The 23757-nt window shown below is 46.4% G+C and overlaps 1 protein-coding gene across 1 annotated transcript in view; it reads right to left on the bottom strand.

Annotated features, from left to right (window-relative positions):
* Positions 1 to 23757, bottom strand: part of WDR35 (WD repeat domain 35) — a 117708-nt gene that overhangs the window by 19662 nt on the left and 74289 nt on the right. The window contains exons 21-23 of the mRNA XM_073568283.1: positions 5905 to 6108; positions 4666 to 4812; positions 554 to 686 (exon numbers count right to left, since the gene is read on the bottom strand). Coding sequence (XP_073424384.1) covers positions 554 to 686; positions 4666 to 4812; positions 5905 to 6108 — 484 coding nt within the window. The remainder of the gene's footprint in view (positions 1 to 553; positions 687 to 4665; positions 4813 to 5904; positions 6109 to 23757) is intronic.

Consider the following 23757-nt stretch of genomic DNA (forward strand, 5'->3'; position numbering starts at 1 on the left):
ATTTCTTTGGTGAATTTCAGGAAGTGCATTCAATCACTGATTGTCGTCCTGTCCCTTCTTGAGTCAGTGCAGTACTCGTTCCCCTGATCTGCTGTGATTTCTGTCTACTCAGCTTTTCATAGCCCACAGAAGTCTACAGACACTACCGCTTGCTACTGTATATACTTTGTAGGCATCTATGATCCTCGCTACAGAAGACTGAGGAGCGGAGAGTGCCCTGATCATGGCAGAGCACTCTGGGAGGTAACACAACTGACCAGGAGTAAGCAGGATGGCATCCTGGAGGTGGAAACGGTTCCAAAATATTCTGACAAACACTGAAGTATTTTTAGTTTGTGCAAATAACAAAGCACTAGACCTTCAGCTGAACCTGTCGATATTGCCCGACGTTAGTCCAATGTGTATGGGGGCCTTAAAGATGGTCAGTAATGGGTTGAAGGCTCCGATCCAATGTCATTCCACAAAAGAAGTATCAGGGAACTCCACGCCCCTAGATGTGTCCACAGACTTTTCAGAAAATTCTAGGAAGCCATACACAGCAGAAGGAACTTACTGGGAGCAGTTTATTGTTTTCAGGCAAGGAATTAGCCAGAATCTCCAGCCCGTCATAGTCCTCCAGCATGTAGTAGCACTCGGCCAGGCGCTCCTGATTTCTGCCCTGTACATAGTACTGCACCGCATTTACCCTACAGGAGGAGGAACAGGTTAATCACAGGCCACAGCATTACACACAACGCTCAACTGAAAGAACGCTCAGACAAGAAGCGGTCACAAGTAATACACCTTGGCGGATCCATAACTTATACTGAAGCTGCTGCCTGTCCCTTGATGTCAGAAAGTAAGGAAAAAAGGTTGAGGCACGATGGATATTAATGTGTGCAGTCAGCATTACATGTGTCCGGCAACAGATTATCCTTGTCTCACAAATAAAAAAAAAAACACAAAATGCACATTCACCCAATGGGAGCATGCATGTTTGACGTGGGGTCCAGGGAGAGGGCTGGCAGTCTAACTTTTTGACTATCTGACAGACCGACCACCATTTCAAGGGAATGTCTTCAGAAAGGAACGTATTACTTATATGAAGGTTTTTTATTTATTTTACTTATTTAATTTTTATTATAAGAATTTTGGAGATCTATCTTTCATTTTTCATCAGTTCTTAAATCAATCCTGAAATCTTACCCTTTTGATTCTGATTACTGAGTCTAAGGGGCCCATCACACATAGCGAGATCGCTAGCAAGATCGCTGACTTTGTGACGCATCAGCGACCGCATCCCCCCCCCCCCCCCCCCCACCGGGTATCGCTGATCGTGCTCTAATGTCCTGGGCCATTTTTTGATCGTTGGTCTCCCACTGGCCAGCACGCATCGCTGCGTGTGGCAGTCGGAGACCAACGATCAGCGAGCTCCCAGAGCTGTAAACAGACGCTGGGAGCTGGTATCCAGGGTAAATAGCGGGTAACTTAGCGCGCGGCGCTGTGTTACCCGCTGTGTACCTTGGATACCAGCGTGCTCGTGCTGAGAGCTGGTATCCAAGGTAAACAGCGGGTAACTAAGTGCCGACGTGCACTTAGTTACCCGATATTTACCTTGGATACCAGCGTCCTTGCTGGTCCTGATCGCTGGTGTGTCTGCCTGTTTGGCAGCTCACCAGCAATCATGTAGCTATGCACCAGTGATCCTGACCAGGTCGTATCGTTGTCTGGATCGCTGGTGCATCTTTTGGTGTGACGGGACCCTAAATAAGTTACCATTCTGTAGAGATCAATCTTTAGTAGTCTCATTATCATCACAGACAGGAACACAATGACTGATAACACCTCTATATACAGTAGATTACCTATTGTGAATGGTGGATCCTGGTTATGTCACAGCTCACCTCCTCCTCCTGTATAATGACTGATTACCCCTCTATATACAACAGACCAGTTGTAGAGTCCGGTGTTGCCCGGGCATAGTAACTAACTGCTGTCCCGCTTTCTCCACCTGAAGCCCAACTTTCCACCCGCCGTCCCGCATTCTCCCTCAGCAGCCCCACTCTCCATCCACAGTCCAACTCCATTGGCTATCACGCTCTCTCCCTCAGCAACCCCGCTTTTGCTGCGAAGCCCCGTTGTCTCCCTTCGCAGCCCCGCTCTCCACTCTCCGTCCCATATTCTCCCTCAGCAGCCCCGCTCTCCATCCACAGTCCGTCTCCATTGGCTATCAAGCTCTCTCCCTCAGCAGCCCCGCTTTTGCTGCGCAGCCCCGTTGTCTCCCTCCGCAGCCCCGCTCTCCACCCGCCATCCCACATTCTCCCGAAGTAGCCCCACTTTCCATCCACAGTCCTGGCTCTATCCCTCGGAAGCCCGTCTCCACTGGCCGTCCCGCTCTCTCCCTCAACAGCCCCGCTTTCGCTCTGCAGCCACCATCACGCTCTCTCCTTCCGCAGCCCCACTCTCCAACCGCTGTCCCACATTCTCCCTCCACAGCCCTGCTCTCTCCCTCCGCAGCCCGTCTCCACTGGCCGTCCCGCTCTCTCCCTCTGCAGCCCCGCTCTGCATGCGCCGTCCCGTTCCATCCCTCTGCAGTCCCACTCTCCATCCGTGTCCCGCTCTCCCTCCACAGCCCTGCTGTCCACGTGCCATCCCGCTCTATCCCGCCACAGCCCTGCTCTCCATCTGTGTCAAGCTCTTTCCCTCGCAGCTCCGCTCTTCACCCGCATCCCGCACTTTCCCTCTGCAACCCTGCTCTCCACCTGCCAGTGGGTGGGGCTTGATACATACACATACATACACTCAGGTTTAGATATATAGATAACAGAGGATCCACCATTCACAATAGGTGATGCCACAGCTCACCTCCTCCTCTGGTACAATGACTGATAACACCTCCATATACAGTAGATAACACAAGATCCACCATCCACAATAGGTAGCGTCACAGCTCACCTCCTCCCTCTCCTGTACAATGACTGATTACCCCTCTATATACAGTAAATAACAGAGGATCCACCATTCACAATAGGTGATGTCACAGTTCATTTCCTCCAGTACAATGACTCATAACACCTCTATATATAGTAGATAATATAGGATCCACCTTTCACCATAGACAATGTCACAGCTCACCTCCTCCACTCCCTCCTGAAAGTCTTCTGCACAGGTCACAGAGTATGCCCACTACACTTTCCCAGAGAAGCCAATGAGTAAGATCCTGTCTATTCCGGTCTATGGTCCATGTGGCTGCATATCGCAAAATGTTAACCAAATGCATAGTCAAGACGTCTTTCCATAATCATATACAGAAAATAGAATAAACCAAAAATCTAAAATCAGAAAACAAAAACAGACTATATAGAATCTTGTATATAATGCTAGACGCCTCATTCTGTCCAAAGCCATGAGTCAGCTTGTGCGCATTCACAGGGTCTTCAATAAAATGGTGCCATATACCGCGTGATGTGCACCCGCTGACACCGGCACCATAATCTTGAGGAATTCTATTACAACGTCAACATAACAGTGTGCACGCGCCATCACCATTAGTCCTATAGCTGTTGTGTGCGTGTTGCTATGTTGACATTGTAGTACATTATTTAAATAAAATGGCGCATGCGCATACTGCGATCTCCAGCATCATTTTATTGAAGACACTGTATATGCAAATTTACAGACACAGTGTCTTGAAAAAATGGCGCCGGATAGCGCTGTACGCACACGCGCTGACTAAGGCGCCATTTCATTGAAGTATTGTATTACGAGATTAACATAGCACTGCTCACACAAACACTATGGCGCAATTTTAATTCTAATAAACCGTGGGCAAAGCGCTACGCAAACGTCCTCCATAAAGCTCCTGGAAAAAAGGAATCAAGAGTAATAAATTAAAAAAAATATAATTATAGGTAAAAGGCAAGAAAAAATAACGGTTGTAAAACGAATGATGTGAAAAGTCACTGACTGTGAAATCCTCACCGGATCAACGTCAAAGTTTTCGCTACTGACCAACAAGACAACTTAAAGGCCAGAGTTTACACTAAAAATGTGATTTACAGAGAAGTTATTGCATAATAAAAAAAACAATTGTTTTCAGCTAATACTTTAATAAAATTAAAAAAAATGGACAAATACATATGCTCACCACCCCAGCGTAGACCGCGGTCAATACCTAGTGAATATATATCACTGTCTGGTTTTTGGGACACATGCCTTTTAATTGCATATAACAACCAAAGTACTCAAAAGTAATAATATGGACCTTTGTAGATGGCAGCTTGGTTATGGGCTGCCTGCTCCATTATTAAAATGCCCCGACCCATAATAAATATACACAACTCTATGTGAAACGATTTGTTCAATTTGTGGAAAAAAGATCTATATATATCGAGGAAAAAAAGGACAACTGTAAAAATCTTTCTTCATTTATTGATGCACTGACATTAATACAAAACCACCATGTATTGACCTTTTAAAGGAGAACTGAGAAAATTTATGAACTGTGGTTTTACCTAAGCAGAGCCTGAGCGGGGGTGGAGTATGGCAAATTCAAATAGGGAAGACAAGCTCCGCCCCTGAGGTCTTGGATGAAACATTACATGGTGTATTAGATTTGCTCATTGGTTACATGTGTACTATACTCTGAAGGGGGGACAAAAACTGCATCCACTTATCAGATCTTACCATTTCTGTCTGTCTGCAAAGTAGTCACCGATGGCATTGTACGCCTGCTCCAGTAGAGAATCATCAGAGTCTCCGGATCCCGTCCTCAACAGCTGCAACACACGGAACCAGTCGCCCAGCTTTATACGTAGACTGATCGCGAGGTCTCTGTAAAAGGGATATTAGCCTAACTTGTAAAAACAGGCCACAAAGACATGTATGTTCCCTGCCATGTACGACTGGCACATATTCCTCAAAAAATACACACAAAAAACTAGATATAAGGCTGAGGGTCACACGGCGGTATTTCAGGGGCGCATTTCACGAGCTATGCCTGGGATTGCAACGCAAGTGCTAAAACCACTGCTACTCCCCCAAGTCTAGGCTTGCTTTAGAAGTTATCACCTATAAAAAGGAGAGATGATAATTTACTGATCAGTGGGAGTCGTCCTGCTAGAACATCCCTCGTTCCAGAAAATAGGGCTCTAACTGAGAAGTGGTAAGTAGTGATGTGCGAAAGTGCTTGGATAAGGTGTTATCCAAGCATGCTCGGGTGCTAACTGCGTGTCTTCAGTGTGCTCGAATAATATGTTCGAGTCTCCGTGGCTGCATGTCTCACGGCTGTTCGACAGCTGGAACATATTCATGAATTGCCAAACAAACAGGCAACAACTGCATGTGTTGTGGCTGTCGCACAGCAGCAAGGCATGCAGCTGTGGGGAGACAAACATTATTCGAGCACGCCAAACCATGCTCGGATAACAACTTATCAAAGCACGTTTGCTCATCACTAGTGATAACTCCACTTATTCTCTGTGGGACCGATAGGGATAGGCGAGTACAACGCTTGTTTTTCCTTGCATTTCCGTGGACTATGAATGCTGCGGTGGCGCACATGCTCGGATACGGCTCCATGATGATGGCTCAATTCACATGATCAGTGGGGGTCTCAATGCCTAAACCCCCACTGATCAGCACGTGAACACCTCTCCAGTGACTAGGTGACAACTTCTCATTCTGGAAATAGCCTATTAAAACTAAATGGCACCATATCTACGGCAGGTAAAAAGTAATGCTCGGCTTAGCACTATGACAGGGGTTGTCTCATGAAGAATTTTACAGGTTGAATAGAGGCAGGGTATATATTACAAAGTAAATTTCTAGGCACAGTTGTTCTATAGTAGAAGAACCCTTTACCCACAGAGTATAAAAACACCCTATAGAACTCAATATAAAATCAGTTATAAGGTAAATTCTTACCTCCTGTCCATGTCCAGATACATCCTCTCTGCCTCCTCGAAACGTCCGAAATAGGCAGAAACCTCGGCTTGTTTCATGGGCTCATTCTGCAGATTGCCCAGCCGTTTCACAAATTCTATGCCCTGGTAATCCTTACACCGGACAAAGGCTTGTTCAGCAGTAGAAAAGTCCAGTTTCTGCAGCGCAGCTTCAGCGAGTAAACGCCTGTGTGGGGAAGTCAGGGAGTCAGAGGTCAAAAGTCAGGAGGGCATTTCATAAAAAGAGGGGTGAGACAAAAAGTAGTCAAGTCACAGTCAGGGGTCAGAATTCCAAGAAGGTAGCGAATCAAGACTAAGGGGCTAGGCAAATGGATGGTGAAAGCAAATCTAAGGTCGGGTAACAAAGATCAAAATACTAGCATTCAAAGCACAGAGTAAGGCCCTTTTCACATTTCCGTTTTTTGACGTCAGTGTAAATCCGCCAGAATGTGAAAAAAACGGATTCGTTTCCATTGTGGCACAAACCGAGGCCACCGGATCCGTTTTTTATTTTGACGGATCCGCATTATCAGATAGTGGTGGAAATTTAAAGGAACACGAGGAGAGAGAGAGTGGAAATTCAAAGGAACACGAGGAGAGAGAGAGAGAAAGAGGAAATTTAAAGGAACACAAGGAGAGAGAGAGATTTTTTTTTCTGCCGCCAGAACGGAATTTGGGATTAAATTTCTGGCAAGGAAATTCTTGCAGGCATGCTCAGTGCCGGATTCCGTCAAAAAACTGTTGGCAATGGATCCGCTGCCCATAGGCGACCATTATAACGAATGGCGGATAGCAGCGGATCCGTTGCTATCCGCTATTTTGACACAGACAAAAAACGTTTCATTGTCCGTCCACTCAAGTCAGCGGACGCCAAAATTTTGGCGGATCCGTCAAAAAACGGATCCAACGGATGACCATCCGTCAAAATCCGCCGCTAATGCAAATCAATTGGGAAAAAAACGGACCCTTTTTTTGCGAAACGGCGGATTTTGACTGATGGCAACAAACGGAAATGTGAAACAGGCCTAACACACACCACTTGAGCAGAGCTACAACTGGCAGAGATAAGAGGCAGCCACCAGCTAAATAGCTAGGGATTCACTCCAAACACCTGTAGGAAACTCAGTACACAACGGTCACTCATCACAATGACAGCTCAGCACACCCAAGCCTCAGATTAGACTTCCTGTAGAGATAAAAGGTCCGCCCCCTACTTTCTGTAAATATAAAGATCTGCCCCCACTTCCTGTAGATAAAAATTGTCTCCACTTTCTAGAGATAATGATCCTCCCCCACTTCCTATAGAGATAAAGAACCATCCCCAGTTCCTGTAGAGATCAAGACCCATTTGACATCCTATAGAGATAATGAGCCGCCCTCTCTTCCTGTAGAGAGATACTCACCTCCACTTCCTGTTAAAAGAAAAAAAACATGGCTCTCTTTCTGTACAGACAACCCACCCCCACTTCCTGTACAGAAACAAATACCCACCCCTACTTCCTGTACAGAGACTAATACCCACCGCCACTTCCTGTAAAGACTAATACCCACCCCCACTTCTTGTACAGAGACTAATACCCACCCCTACTTCTTGTACAGAGACTAATACCCACCCCTACTTCCTGTACAGAGACAAATACCCACCCCTACTTCCTGTACAGAGACTAATACCCACCGCCACTTCCTGTACAGACTAATACCCACCCCCACTTTTTGTACAGAGACTAATACCCACCCCCACTTCCTGTACAGAGACTAATATCCACCCCTACTTCCTGTGCAGATTAATACCCACCCCCACTTCCTGTATAGAGACTAATACCCACCCCCACTTCCTGTGCAGACTAATACCCACCCCCACTTCCTGTATAGAGACTAATACCCACCCCCACTTCCTGTACAGAGACTAATACCCACCCCTACTTCCTGTACAGAGACAAATACCCACCCCTACTTCCTGTACAGAGACTAATACCCACCGCCACTTCCTGTAAAGACTAATACCCACCCCTACTTCTTGTACAGAGACTAATACCCACCACCACTTCCTGTACAGAGACTAATACCCACCCCTACTTCCTGTACAGAGACAAATACCCACCCCTACTTCCTGTGCAGACTAATACCCACCCCAACTTCCTGTACAGAGACTAATACCCACCCCCACTTCCTGTACAGAGATTAATACCCACCCCCACTTCTTGTCTAGAGACTAATACCCACCCCCACTTCCTGTACAGAGACTAATACCCACCCCCACTTCCTGTAGAGACTAATACCCACCCCTACTTCCTGTACAGAGACTAATACCCACCCCTACTTCCTGTACAGAGACAAATACCCACCCCTACTTCCTGTACAGAGACTAATACCCACTGCCACTTCCTGTACAGACTAATACCCACCCCCACTTCTTGTACAGAGACTAATACCCACCCCTACATCCTGTACAGAGACAAATACCCACCCCTACTTCCTGTACAGAGACTAATATCCACCCCTACTTCCTGTGCAGACTAATACCCACCCCAACTTCCTGTACAGAGACTAATATCCACCCCCACTTCCTGTACAGAAACTAATACCCACCCCCACTTCTTGTCTAGAGACTAATACCCACCCCCACTTCCTGTACAGAGACTAATACCCACCCCTACTTCCTGTACAGAGACAAATACCCACCCCTACTTCCTGTACAGAGACTAATACCCACTGCCACTTCCTGTACAGACTAATACCCACCCCCACTTCTTGTACAGAGACTAATACCCACCCCTACATCCTGTACAGAGACAAATACCCACCCCTACTTCCTGTACAGAGACTAATATCCACCCCTACTTCCTGTGCAGACTAATACCCACCCCAACTTCCTGTACAGAGACTAATATCCACCCCCACTTCCTGTACAGAAACTAATACCCACCCCCACTTCTTGTCTAGAGACTAATACCCACCCCCACTTCCTGTACAGAGACTAATACACACCCCCACTTCTTGTCTAGAGACTAATACCCACCCCACTTCCTGTACAGAGACTAATACCCACCCCCACTTTTTGTACAGAGACTAACACTCGCCTCCACTTCCTGTAGAGGGATAAAGACCTGGATCCATTTTCTGTAGAGACATGCAGAGTAGCAAAGATCTGCCTCAACTTCCTTAAGAAAGATAAAGACTTACCCCCTCTTACTGTAATCCATCTCAGCATCTCTGCTGTTAGACATGGATTGCACTTGACAAAAGGTAACCAATGGAGAGCAAATTACACAAAAGGGAGACACCCATTGCCCTGGTTCTATGACGTAATTTTAAGATGGTAAGAAGAGATAATTTTGGAGGTTTTCCGTTTGTAACAATATGATGAATTTGTGTGAAGGTACAGAGACCATCTAATATGATCTGTAATAAATTAAATTGCACTGTTGTTGGATGCTTTGAACAACACAATCAGTATTGATAAATGAGGTCCACTAACTTTGTGAAACATATCTAAAAAGAGTCTTCATACTATAAGATTCTGGTCCCAGAAGTTTTCTAGATAATTTATAACCTTTTTGCCAAGTGGGAAACCCTGACAGTTTTCCACTGCCCTTTTCTACCTCACAAACCCTTAGTGTAGATGTAGGTGAACAATTCGATAATTCTTGCCTACAGTCTTACCCAGATGTGGTGACTATTTGCCTTCATCTTTTAGCATGTTGCGTACTTTGCCATTGTTAATGTAAAAGTGCCAGATTTTGCTGCTGCGGATGTTCCACGGTGGAAAGCTCAATATTGCATAGTATGGATTTTGCCTCTGAAATATTGCTCATTCACCATGGTCATTATGGAGCAGATCCCCATTATAAGTTTACTTATAAGGTATTTTTTTTTCTTTTTTTGCTTGCTTTTGAAATCAATAAAGTGTGGGGAGATTTGGGGAACATTTACTGTATGTGGGGTGAGCAAAATGTGTGGAAGGCTATGTTGGAGGTCATTTTTCTGTGTGGAGGGCTTTATGGGGCCATTATACTGTGTGGAGGGCTGTATGCATTCATTATTCTGTGTGTAGGGCTGTATGGGGCCATTATACTGTGTGGAGGGCTAAATTGGGGGCGGTTATAGTGTGTGGAGGGTTGTTTGGGGCCATTATACTGTGTGGAGGGCTAGATGGAGGGCCATTATACTGTGTGGAGGGCTATACGGGGCCATTATACTGTGCGGAGGGCTGTATGCATTCATTATTCTGTGTGGAGGGCTGTATGGGGCCATTATACTGTGTGGAGGGCTAAATTGGGGGCGGTTATAGTGTGTGGAGGGTTGTTTGGGGCCATTATACTGTGTGGAGGGCTGTATGCATTCATTATTCTGTGTGGAGGGCTGTATGGGGTCATTATACTGTGTGGAGGGCTAAATTGGGGGCGGTTATAGTGTGTGGAGGGTTGTTTGGGGCCATTATACTGTGTGGAGGGCTAGATGGAGGGCCATTATACTGTGTGGAGGGCTATACGGGGCCATTATACTGTGCGGAGGGCTGTATGCATTCATTATTCTGTGTGGAGGGCTGTATGGGGCCATTATACTGTGTGGAGGGCTAAATTGGGGGCGGTTATAGTGTGTGGAGGGTTGTTTGGGGCCATTATACTGTGTGGAGGGCTAGATGGAGGGCCATTATACTGTGTGGAGGGCTATACGGGGCCATTATACTGTGTGGAGGGCTGTATGCATTCATTATTCTGTGTGGAGGGCTGTATGGGGCCATTATACTGTGTGGAGGGCTAAATTGGGGGCGGTTATAGTGTGTGGAGGGTTGTTTGGGGCCATTATACTGTGTGGAGGGCTAGATGGAGGGCCATTATACTGTGTGGAGGGCTATATGGGGCCATTATACTGTGTGAATGGCTATGTGGGATCCATTATACTGTGTAGAGATCTATGTGGGGACCATTACACTGTGTGGAGGACTGTGTGAGGCCATTATTCTGTGTGGAGGGCTGTTTGGGACCACTATATTGTGAGGAGGGTTAGATGGGGGGCCATTATACTCTGTGGAGGGCTATGTGGAGGACATTATACTGTGTGGAAACAGACTGTTTCGAGAGCTGTTTGGGGCCATTATACTTGGTGGAGGGCTTTGTGGGAGCAGTTACACTGTATGAGACATAATGAGTTTTGAGACTATGGGGGCCATTGTACTGTGTTGTAGGACTGTGGGGGCCTCCTAACATGTGAGGGACTGTGGAGACATCACTGTGCTGATGACACTGATGGGGCATCAAACTGCGCATGTGGAGGGTACTGTACAAGAATTCATTGTAGGGGTATCATATTGTATTTGGGGATCATTTGACTTGCCACCATACCTTCTGGGAGCTATGAAAGGTTTATCGCACTGGGTGAGGACACTAAGGGGCTTCAATAGGGGCAAAAGTACTTTATAAGTGCCGCAATATATGTCCTCTGCCTTTAAAAGTTGGGAGAGATGCCCTGCTATGAGAAGGCCTATGTGCCATTACCCTGTCTTCTCGGCAGAAATGATGACCTATTGCAAAGTTACTTCATTTCTCATTGTAGATGCACTGGAGCTTGAATTGCCTTCCTTTTCCCCAATTAAAAACATATTGGTAAAAAAAAAAATAAACATTAGTTATCACCAGGTCCGCAAAACTATAATCTATCACATTATTCCACTGTAGGGTAAACCATGTAAAGAAAAAAAAAAAAAAAATCAAAACACCAGAATTGTGGGGGGTTTTTTGGTCCTCACACTAAAAGGATCTGAATATTATATGCACAACCAAAATGATCCCAAAGAAAACTTCAGCTCACCACAAAAAAAGCAAAATATCATGCAGCTCCATCAACAGAAAACTAAAAAAAAGGTATAGTTTTCAGAATATGGCGACACAAACCAAATATTTTCTTTTACAATGTTCTGAATTTTTTTTCACCGCTCAATATATGCCGTAAAACATAACCCTAAATCAATGGCTTTTTTTCAACATTTCTCTGCATTATATGGTAAAATGATTAAAGTCGATTCCAACTGCAACTCTTCTTGCAAAAAGCTCCGGAAAAATAACAAAGTTCTGACTCTTCGAAAAAGGGAATTTGCAACTCAATTCCTTCCTGTGGTTTTGAAACAGCCGGAAACACAACATCGATATAAAAAAAAAAAAAAAAGCCTAATGAAGCCTAAAAGGAAATGAGGGCTACTGTATGGGCCTGTCCATCCCAGGTGGGAAAAAACCCTGGACGGGGGATAAAAAGAAGAAGCTCTGTTTATTTTCCCTCTGTCTAATACAGGACCGGAGTCCCGGGCTGAACTATCCGCATATTGCTGTGATGGGTTTATGGCCCGTGGAACACCTGGGTAGAAGGTGTCCGTGTAACAAAAAGCAGCCTTGTGGCGGAGTTTATTTTCATGCTCAGCTCCATGTGACGACTGTTTCCATCGGTCCCGACATCAGTCTAGACCTCAATGTATCTGACATTCCACACCGCCATGCTGGAAGTAACACGTACAGTACAAATCCCCTCTACGACCATCGCAGTAAAACTCATCCCCCTAATCTGAAATCAATCCCATAAATTCGTCCTTTCACAGGGAGAAAAAAAAAAACCAAAACAACATATTTTTCAAGCTGAAGAGCACAGAGCGTCCTATGTGATTTATAATTTTAGATTTCTGCTGAAAATCATCATCTCGGAGATTGTTCGGTTAACAACAATAACAGCAACAACAACAAAAAAAAGTAAAGCGCTTTAAAAAAAAAAAAAAAACTTGGCAACTTGAAATACAAGGACATTACTTTTTTTCATTTTGCTATGATCAAAAAATCCCTTTAAAAAAGGTCTTCCCATTTTTAAGGGTCTGATGATATCAAGAAGATGACAGCGATAGAACTCCATCCTGACAAAGCAAATTATCGCTGTTGTTTTTGTTTTGTTTGTTTTTTTTGCACTTACTTTTTTTCTTCCTCCTTATTCCAAGATTAATAACCTTTTTATTTTTCCAGAGACATAGCTCTATAAAAGGTTTTTTTTTGGGTTGTTTTTTTTTGAGAGACTTACCATAGTTTTGAATGACGCTTTACAATTAACTAAAGTACTGAAAATCGTGGAAAAAAAAACCTCCCTTCATTTTTTGAGTTTTCCTTTTACAGCGATTATTAATCAGTAGAAATGAAAAAGCAACAAAACCTATCTTATGGAAAGGACATCACTATCAGATTGATGGGGATCCGGCACCAGGAACGACGGCATATAGCGCAGCTGTTCCTGATGTCGGTGGAAGGCAGATAGTAGCAACTGTGTAGCAGCCGCTGCCAGGTCCTGCAGATCTGCCCTGATTTCAATGAATAGGAGAACAGCTGCAGTATCCGGCAGTGGCCACTGCACAGATAACAAAGCTCTGCTGTTCATTTCCACAACTACTATTATCTGTCTGAAAACCGCTGACCCGTGGGGGTGCCGTATGTCGGACCTAACCTTCAGATAGCTCGACAATATAAAAAGTAGTGGAGGACATAGATGGATTTTTGGTTCTTACCGTAAAATCTCTTTCTTGGAGCCTTCATTGGGAGACACAGAATACCATGGGTGTATGCTGCTGCTGCTGCTAGGAGGCTGACACTATGCAAAACAAGAAAATTAGCTCCTCCCCGGCAGTATACACCCACCGACATGCACTAGGCACCTCAGTTGGTGAAAAAGCAGTAGGAGAAGCAAAGAAACCACTCTAAACAAATGTACCAACCCAACAAGGGACTCAAAGACCCAACACAGTACAATTTAAACAGGGAGGGTGCTGTGTCCCCCAATGAAGGCTCCAAGAAAGAGATTTTAAGGTAAGAACCAAAAATCCATCTTTCTTTATCGCCTTATTGGGGGACACAGAATACCATGGGACGTTCCAAAGCAGTCCCAAGGGCGGGAACAGCAATAAGGAACGAAAGAACAGGAAGGGCTTAGGTTGGCCGGTGCGCCACCGCCGCCTGCAGAACCTTCCTACCAACAACTGCATCAGACGAGGCCTGGGTATGAACCCTGTAGAACCTTGCAAAGGTGTGCAAGGACGACCAGGTAGCGGCCCTACAAATTTGTAAGGCCGAGGCCTAGTGACGAACGGTCCACGACGCAGCCACGGCTCGGGTGGCGTGAGCTCTCACTCCCAGAGGGGGCCGTTTTTCCTGTAGCCGGTACGCTTCCAGAATGGTAGAATGAATCCAGCGAGCGATCGTGGATTTGGATGCCAGAAGCCCTTTCCGGCGACCTTCATAGATGACCAGCAAAGAATCGGACTGACGAAATGAAGAGGTCCTGGCGAGATAGACACGCAAGGCTCTAACTACGTCCAGTTTGTGGAGACTTCTCAAGAGGGTGAGAAGGAGGAGGTTACCTTCCATGAGAGAAGGGACAACGGAATGTCCTGGATAGGCTCGAACGGCGCCTTTTGAAGAGCGCTAAGGACGAGATTGAGATCCCACGGGTCTATCGGTGAATGATCAGGAGGAGCCACGTGGGCGACCCCTTGGAGAAAGGTCTTAACCTGCGACAAGGAAGCGAGCTCTCTTTGGAAGAGGATAGACAAAGCGGAAACCTGGCCCTTGAGGGTACTGAGAGAGAGACACGAATCTAAGCCAGACTGGAGAAAACCCAGTATGGACGGAATGGAAAAGGACATTGGAAAGACTTTCTTATCGTCGCACCAACGGAAAAAAGCCTTCCAGTACCTGTGGTAGATGCAGGAAGAGGCTGGCTTTCTGGCTCTGATCATAGTCTGAATAACCTGGCTGGACAGACCTGATCCTTTCAGGATCGCGGCCTCAACGGCCATGCCGTTAAACTCAGAGACTGAGAATTCTCGTGGTAAAGGGGGCCTTGCGAGAGAAGGTCTGGAAGCCTTCAGGGAACGTCTGCGAGCATGTTCAACAGCTCCGCGTACCAAGGACGTCTTGGCCAGTCTGGCGCCACTAGAATCACTGGTACGCCTACCGATTTTATCTTTTTGACCACTCGTGGGATCAAGGCAAAAGGCGGAAACAGATAAGGAAGTTGGAACTGGGACCACGGAATCACTAGGGCGTCGCAAGCTACGGCTAGCGGGTCCCTGGACCTGGCCACGAAGCGCGGAACTTTGTGGTTCATCCGAGATGCCATGAGATCGACATCCGGTGAGCCCCAGCGCTGGCATATCTGATCGAAGACTGTGGGATGAAGAGCCCATTCGCCTGATGCTAGGCCTTGACGACTCAAAGTCGGCTGCCCAGTTTTCCACCCCTGGAATGTGAACGGCGAAGATTGCCGGAACGTATCTTGGCCACTTCTGACATAACTTGCTTGCTGCGAGTGCCCCCTGGTGGTTTATGTACGCCACAGCCGTGGCGTTGTCCGACTGAATGCGGATCGGCTTGCCGACGAGGAGAGGCTATCATTGAAGAAGGGCCAGGGAGATTGCTCTGATCTTCAGAAGATTGATAGGAAGATGAGCCTCCTGTGGACTCCAGCGTCCTTGGGCCGTTTTCTGATGGAACACCGCTCCCCATCCGAGAAGGCTGGCATCGGTGGTGATGACTTGCCACTGGAAAGGGAGAAAAGACCTCCCTTGTAGAACTGACGCTGGCATTGCCCACCAAGTCAGGGATTGCCTCACTCTGAGAGGGAGGAGAATGGGACGGTCCAAAGACAGCGTGGTCTTGACCCAGGCTGAAACAAGGGACAGCTGGAGGGGGCGAAGATGAAATTGTGCAAAGGGCACTGCTTCCATGGAAGCTACCATCTTCCCCAGAATCTTCATGCAGAACCGAAGGGGAATGGGAGTTGGCCATTTTAGGATTCTGATGCCTTTGGAAAGAGCCGCAAATTTGTCCCTCGGAAGAAACACCCGGGCTAGGTTCGTGTCGAATTCCATGCCTAGAAAGGTCAGACGCTGAGTGGGAATTAGAATGGACTTCTCTTTGTTGACTATCCATCCCAGGTGGCGGAGAGTATCCAGGGTTATCTGAAGACTCTGAAGGCAGTCTTGACGGGACGAGCCCTTGATCAAGAGATCATCCAGGTAAGGGATGATGAGGATCCCCCTGGAGCGAAGGATGGCCATGACAGTCGCCATTACCTTCGTGAAAACACGGGGAGCGGAGACTAGGCCAAAGGGAAGCGCCGTGAACTGGTAGTGATCTTTCTGAATAGCAAATCGAAGATATTTCTGATGTTGCACACAAACAGGAATGTGCAGATAGGCATCCCGTATGTCCACAGAGCATAGGAATTCCCTGGGTTCCATTGAGGCTATCACCGACCGACCAAAGGGACTCCATTTTGAAATGAAGAATCTTCACGTGGCGATTGAGCAAGTTGAGGTCCAAGATCGGACGAAGGGAGCCGTCTTTCTTCGGGACTACGAAGAGATTTGAGTAGAACCCTGAAAACCATTCGTTTGGGGGAACGGGAACAATCACTCCGGCGGAAAGTAGGGAGGAAACGGCCTGAAAGAACCCTGGAATGTGGGACCGCTGCTTTGGTGGTCGAGACAGGAAAAAACGTCTATTCGGGAGGGAAGCGAATTCGATCTTGTATCCAGATACAATGATTTCCCTGATCCAAGCGTCGTCGACAAGAGAGCCAAGCATCCACGAAAAAGGAAAGTCTGCCTCCCACCCTGGAAGAAATTCCAGGTGGGAGTGACCAGTCACTTAGAGGAAAACCTGCCGGAACTGGCGCCTGAAGATCTGGAGTATTGTCCTCTAGATCTCCAGCGAGGAGCGGGTTTGTAAGAAGGTTTTTTCTGCTCCCGCTCCCTGGTGGTGGACTGACGATCTTGCTGGGCAGATCTTTCCGTGGAAGGGACGAAAGGGCCTGGAATGGCCGAAAACCCTTTCTGTTGAAAAAACGTTATGGTCGAGACTGGGGGCGAGAGGTGCTTTTACCACCCGAGGCATCGGAGATTATCTGATCCAGCTTGGCTCCGAAGAGCCTAGAGCCATGGAATGGAAGATTAGTAAGCGACTTTTTTGAAGTAGTATCCGCATTCCATGACTTTAAGCCAAAGGACTCGGCGTATAGCTACTATGTTGCTGCTAGCCCTTGCTACGCAGCTGGCCGCGTCCAAGGAGGCGGCTAAAAGATATTTTACCGCATGGTTAATCTGATCCGCTAGATCTGCCAACTCGTCTTGAGGAGCTGTCGCTAAGACGCCCCTGCAAAGAATTTTTGCCCAAGCGGAAATGACTTTCGCCACCCAGGCGGATGCAAAAATAGGGCAGAGGGAGGCGCCGGATGCCTCTAAGATAGACTTAGCCAGAGATTCAATCTGCCTGTCAGTAGGATCTTTGAGCGATGCCCCATCTGGAAGGGATAGAACCGTTTTTGAGGCTATCCGGGAAACTGGGGGATCCACCTCGGGAGCCTTAGTCCACTTTGTGAGCAGGTCTGCATCAAAGGGGTACAGCACGTCTAAGTACTTGCGGACTGAGAAATGTTGCTCCGGGCGCTCCCAGTGTTTGGACAAGGTAGTATCGAACTCTTTGTGATTGGGAAAGGTTCGAGATGGAGGCCTTGCTCATTTAAAGAGAACAGAGCATTCCTGAGGGGGAGCCTTATCTTGCTTAATTTTAAGGGTTTGGAAGATAGCCGAAATGAGACTATCAACCATGTCCTGTGTTTTAGAAACGCTGTCTGCTTCTGAACTAGATCCCGATTGAGAGTCATCGCCAGACTTAAGGTTGTCATCCGAGGAAGGAGAAGGGAGCCTGGGAGAAGTAGAAGGACCCTGCGAGCTAGAGGACGAAGTGGATAAGGCTCGCTTCCTAGAACTCCTGCCCTGTCTGTCTCTCTGAAGGTCGCGGTCAGGTGCGGACGACTCACCCTGAGAGGCGGTCGGAGCACAGGTGGCTGTAGATAGCTAAGGTAATCGCTCTAAGACCTGGACCAGCGACTGAGAAACTTTTGTCAAGTCAGATACTGACTGAGACATTACAACGGCCCACTCCGGGGGGGGGGGGTGGAGTGTCCACAGGCAGGGACTCGGTGTGCTCCTGAGATGCAGACATAGTTGAAGGACTGCAGGACGGGCAGAAGGGGGACGACTGACCCGATGCCCACTTCTTTTTACCGTGCGCACAGACGCAATGGGTGGCGGTGGGCCTGAAGCAGAGATCCCCTGAAGGGTTGGGCATAAGTAAACTGCGCTGAATGGCCGAAGGAATTAGGGAAGAACTGCCGAGGAGAGCTAATTCCAGCCTCAGAGCAGAGCCTACCGAGATTCAGGCGAGCAGCAGAAACGCCGAAGTGTCCCCCAAGCAGCGCAGGAAGAGGAGTGAAAACCCAGGAAATGCTTGATGATGGAAGATGGGGGCGGAGCTCAGCCGCGATTGGATAAGAGCAGCGGGGGGGGGGGGGGGGGGGCGGCGAGGAGGAGAGCTGGCCAGGCCAAAGAGAAAGGAGCCCTGTGATGGGCTAGAAAAAGCGCGACAGAAAGCACGCTCAGAAGGAGGAGGGAGCGCGCTGAGAGCGGCGAAAGTGAAACTGACATCGCCGCAGCCCCATGCCTGATAACTCAGGACAATAAAAAATGCCGCTATTAAGGTATCTATGCCCGCAGATTTCTTGAAATCCCTGCCCAGGCCGTGTGCTGTGCCCCCCTGAATATAGAAAGGGAGGCGCGCGCTGATGAGAGCGGTGCGCGGCAGGCAGGGGAGAGAGGCGGGAGATTCAAATGCCAATGGGTTCTCTAACACTGCGGGGGCTGGAGGGATCGTACAGGCACTTACCGGACGTCCCTGAAGAGGATGATCACAGGGGCCCACGAGCATAAGGCAAGCCGCTGGGAAATGTCATCTGTACCCGCATCCTGCAGAAGACGGCATTAACCTCTTGTTGGAGAGGAGAATCTTGCGATCGCCGTTTTCCTCTCAGTCCTGTCCCGAGAGAGGGGTGAGGAGGGGGATTTGGCAAGGACCAGCCACCTGTCCACATCCCATAGCACCAGAAGGTGATAGGGAAAAAGTCCTGCCAGCGGTACTGAGAGTTGCGATGTGGGATCAGCCACACTGCTTGCTCAGCCGCCTGATATGGGAAAGCAGGGTGAAACTTACACCCGGTTTCCCGACTTGAATCTGAAAAACAAAAGACAAAGAATTAAAACGTTCTACTAGAAAACCTAAGGAAAAAAGTTAACTGCGGATCTGGGGAGATCCCTGTCCGCCTCCTACAGACACTAAGCACAAACTGAGGTGCCTAGTGCCTGTCGGTGGGTGTATACTGCCGGGGAGGAGCTAATTTTCTTGTTTTGCATAGTGTCAGCCTCCTAGCAGCAGCAGCATACACCCATGGTATTCTGTGTCCCCCAATAAGGCGATAAAGAAATGTAATTTTATATTCTGATAGATCAGACTTTTACAAATACTAAATATTAATCACAAAAACGCCCAACACTTTAAGTGAAATGGGCGGTAGCAAATGCGAATAAACCGCCCTACTAGTAAGGATTCCACTCCATGTATAATGATAAGCAAGGAGAAAAAGGAGTACTGGATTCAATATGATGTAAAAAAGTTACAAACTTTATTAGTCATAAACGCATAATTAAATAGAATAAATAGCAAAGTTGCAGAAAACAAACAGGACAAACACAGTGGGGAGGTAAAATAGCCGTGTACACTAGCACATACCCACAAAATGAAACATGGTATGCATCCCTAATGATGACTGGTAGCAGCAGCAGTGGCGGCGACCTATACCCATTATAAACAGTGAAAAAGCCCTAATGGGCAAGTAAAAGATGAATTAAGGCAGCTTACTAGGCGGTGTACACGGACCCAGGACCGAGAGGCAAACCCCGACGCGCGTTTCGCGCTCACACTGGGCGCTTTCTCAAGGGGAAAAATAGGTTTACTTTTTTATATATTTCTGTATTTTTTAAAACATGAAAAGAGAGGCAATTCAAACTTTTATTTTCTATTCTTTAAACTTTTTTTTTCAGGCACTTCAATCTATTACAATGTAGCTGTCAGGGACTGACAGCGGCTCTTAAAAAGTTAAACAGCAGCAATAGGAGCTAACTGAGTAACACAGCCGGCATCTGGTGGGTTAGATGCGGGACTTCGCTCAAGAATGTGATAAATAGACAATCGCTTATAATAAGTGTCCCCTGACTAGAAAAACTGCAACAAGATGCTGCGTCTGGTGGCATGTCCGAAGCTCCGATAATAGGCGTGACCATTGGGAATATGTGACTCCCTCATTCCAGTGATCCTGTCACTAAGAGCCCAGTTCACTTTTCTTGTGTTTGCGCTGGTTTTTTTGTCCACTTTTCTTGTGTTTTAAGACTTATTTTAATTTGCACCAAATTCTTATATTTTACTTTCTACTTTTTTTTTCTTTTATTTTTTCTCTGCTACCCATTTGTGGGCATTTTTTTCTAGATGTTTGCAGCCAATTTATCAATTCTTACTTACTTTAAAAAAAAAAAAATTAAAAAAATTGCAAATTTTGGCTAAAGTTAATGAGTTAAAAAGCAAGACAAAATAAAAGTTGTATTTTTCTATTACGCATGAAATACATTAACTGAGTTTGCCATTTTCAATGAGTGTGAAGCAAAAGATGGAAAAGAATACTAAAAACCAAAAACAGAAGAATGACTTAAAATTAAAAAAAAAAATGAATCAGGCCCTAAGCATTCAATCACACAGTAGGAAAATACAGCGTTACAGAATTCCCACCAAATATATCCTGCTGCAGATGTGTGTACTTTGCATTATGGACTGGTCTGTCTCATGAACACCACTCCTTTGTACATTGAAGGCAATAAAGCATCCAGCTAATTGCTGCGTTTCTGATTTCTCCATGTGACACCTCTTGGCATTTATTTTTGTTTTTTTAATAAGAGTCATGGAACCCTCTAATGATGTGCAAATGTAATGCTGTGATGTAAAGAAGTAGGTCATAATGGCATGTTATCTTTAATAGTGAAATGATATCTATGGTAAGATGCAGTGGTGTAACTAGAAGTCCGATGGGTACCAGAGCTACATTTGGACCTGTGCCATTCCCCCATGTTGGTCATATGTATGGGCCCTTGTAGCGTTTTAATTCCTATTAAGACATACAAGTTTCAACTCTCTCCCATTATGTAGTATTGTCCCCCATCTCGGACTGCTTCCTGGTATCCTGGAGTCACCGTTTGGAGTCTTGTCTCTCCAAACCACAACACACAGACTGCTTCTCAAGTCCAGCCTTTTACATCCAGACCATGTGACTGATCACATGACTGACATCACACAGGTCCTGTCATCACACGCTGGAGTCGGCTCTGCAGGTGGAGATAAGGTGGATATCTTCCCACCCACTCTACAGATGTCTACATAAAACAAGACCATGTATGTAACTGTAACTTAACCCTCACAACATGTAGTGAGCTGGAGGAAAATACTCTGGCTTCACATCACTGACGCCATTACGCGCAGTGACACATATCTCCCCTCACATACTGTGTCAGTGACCCTGTCACTATATTATAAATACGCTCAATCCTGGTATATATATCCCCCATCCTGATAGATATATATATATATATATATATATATATATATATAGCTCTGGCAAAAAATTAAGAGACCACTGCACAGTTTTATAAAAATCAAAAAATCAGCTTCTCTCCTTGTCTGACAGCCTTTCCATTCCAGTGTCAGTTGAATTCCAATTAGAGTACACCTCATTCTACTTAATGTGCGTCTGATTAGGTGATCACCTGAACCAAATCTTACTTAACGAAGGAAAGTATAAAAAACCCTGCTGTGGTGGTCACAATCCTTTTGCAATAAGACAAGCTGGATGGGAAAACAAGTGCTAGTAATATTGCAAAAGTAATAGGAATGAAAAAATAACTTTTAACCCATGCCAAAGGAGTTGAAAAGAAAAATCTTGACTGAGGAAAAGAAGGGCTCAATTCTGGCTTTACTAGCAGAGGGATATAGTGAGCGACATGTTGCCTCGATCCTTAAAATTTCTAAGACGGCAGTCCTTTACAACAAGGTCAAGCAGCAGACATTGGGGACAACAAAGCTACAGACCGGCAGAGGGCGAAAACAACTCTCCACTGACCGGGATGACCGTCATCTTATTCAAATGTCACTCGGCAACCGCAGGATGACATCAAGTGACCTACAAAAGGAATGGCAAATGGCAGCTGGGGTGAAGTGCATGGCAAGAACAGTTCGTAACATGCTCCTTGAGGCAGAGCTCAAGTCATGAGAAGCAAAGAAGAGCCAGGCTAAATTTTGCCAAAGACTATAAGGATTGGACCATAGAGGACTGGAGAGAGGTAATCTTCTCTGATGAGTCTAATTTTCAGCTTTGCCAGACATTTGGTCATCTAAGGCCTCTTTCACACATCCGGTGTCAGGGGTCCGGCGGCATGCGGCGAAAAGCTGGGCCGCCGGATCCGGCCTGCAGCGGTGACACCGGATGTACATGCGGTGCCTGATGCGGCTTGGAGGACATTTAAAGGAGACGCAGCACCGGGGAACGAGAGTGCCAGCCGGAGAGAGATCGGGAGACGAGAGAGCAGCCAGAGAGACAGCGGGGGACGAGAGAGCCAGCCAAATAAAGGTATGGAGAGGGAGAGAAAGAAGGGGAGGGGGAGAGTGAGAGAGATGCGTGCCGGGCACTTGTGGGCTTAAAACTCACAGTGTCCGGGCATGCGCTGTTGAAAAAGCTGGTCCGGCGCTGCAAAAAAAGTTGCAGCCAACATTTTTTGCAGACACCGGACGGCGCATGTTTGCCGTATCCGGCAAAACCCGGAGGCGCCGCATGTCCATCCGGCACGATGCAGCGATCATTACATTCTATGTGAAAAAACCGGATCCAATTCCGGATCCGGTTTTCACAATTTTCGCCGCATCGTGCCGGATTTAAAAAAACGGATGTGTGAAAGTAGCCTAATGGTTAGACAGAGACCTGGAGAGGTGTATTAGCCACAGTGTCTTGCACCCACTGTGAAATTTGGTGGAGGATCGGTGATGATCTGGGGATGCTTCAGCAAGGCTGGAATTGGGCAGGTTAATCTTTGCGAAGGACGTATGAATCAAGCCGCATGCAAGGTTATCCTGGAAAAAACAGTTGATTCCTTCTGCTCAGGCAATGTTCCCCAACTCTGAGGACTGGTTTTTCCAGCAGGACAATGAGCCATGACACACAGCTAGGTCAATCAATGTGTGGATGAAGGACCACCACATCAAATCCCTGTCATGGCCAGCCCAATCTCCAGACCTGAACCGCATTGAAAACCTCTGGAATGTAATCAAGAGGAAAATGGATAGTGACAAGCCATCAAACAAAGAAGAACTTCTTATATTTTTGTACCAGGAGGGGCACAAGGTCACCCAAAAGCAGTGTGAAAGACGGATGGAAAGCTGTGATTAAAAATCATGGTTATTCCACATAATATTGATTTCTGAACTCTTCCTGAGTTAAAACATTAGTATTGTTGTTTCTAAATGATTATGAACTTGTTTTCTTAGCATTATTTGAGGTCTGCAACACTGCATTTTTTTGTTATTTTGACCATTTCTCATTTTCATTAAATACAAAATTTAGTGCTTGGAAATTCGAAGACATGTTGTCAGTAGTTTATAGAATAAAAGAGCAATTTTACATTTTACTCAAAAATATACCTATAAAGAGAAAAATCAGACAAACAGAAAATTTTGCAGTGGTCTTTTAATTTTTGCCAGAGCTGTGTATATGTATATATCCTAACCTATCCTGGTATATGTCCTCCTTTCTAGCGCTGGAAGCGTGCAAGTGAAGGGAGCACAAGACATTACTGCCATATGCCCCTAGTCATGTTCACGTT

Source organism: Dendrobates tinctorius, unplaced genomic scaffold, assembly GCF_039654945.1.
Source record: "Dendrobates tinctorius isolate UK_male_01 unplaced genomic scaffold, ASM3965494v1 ptg000021l, whole genome shotgun sequence".
NCBI lineage: Eukaryota > Metazoa > Chordata > Amphibia > Anura > Dendrobatidae > Dendrobates > Dendrobates tinctorius.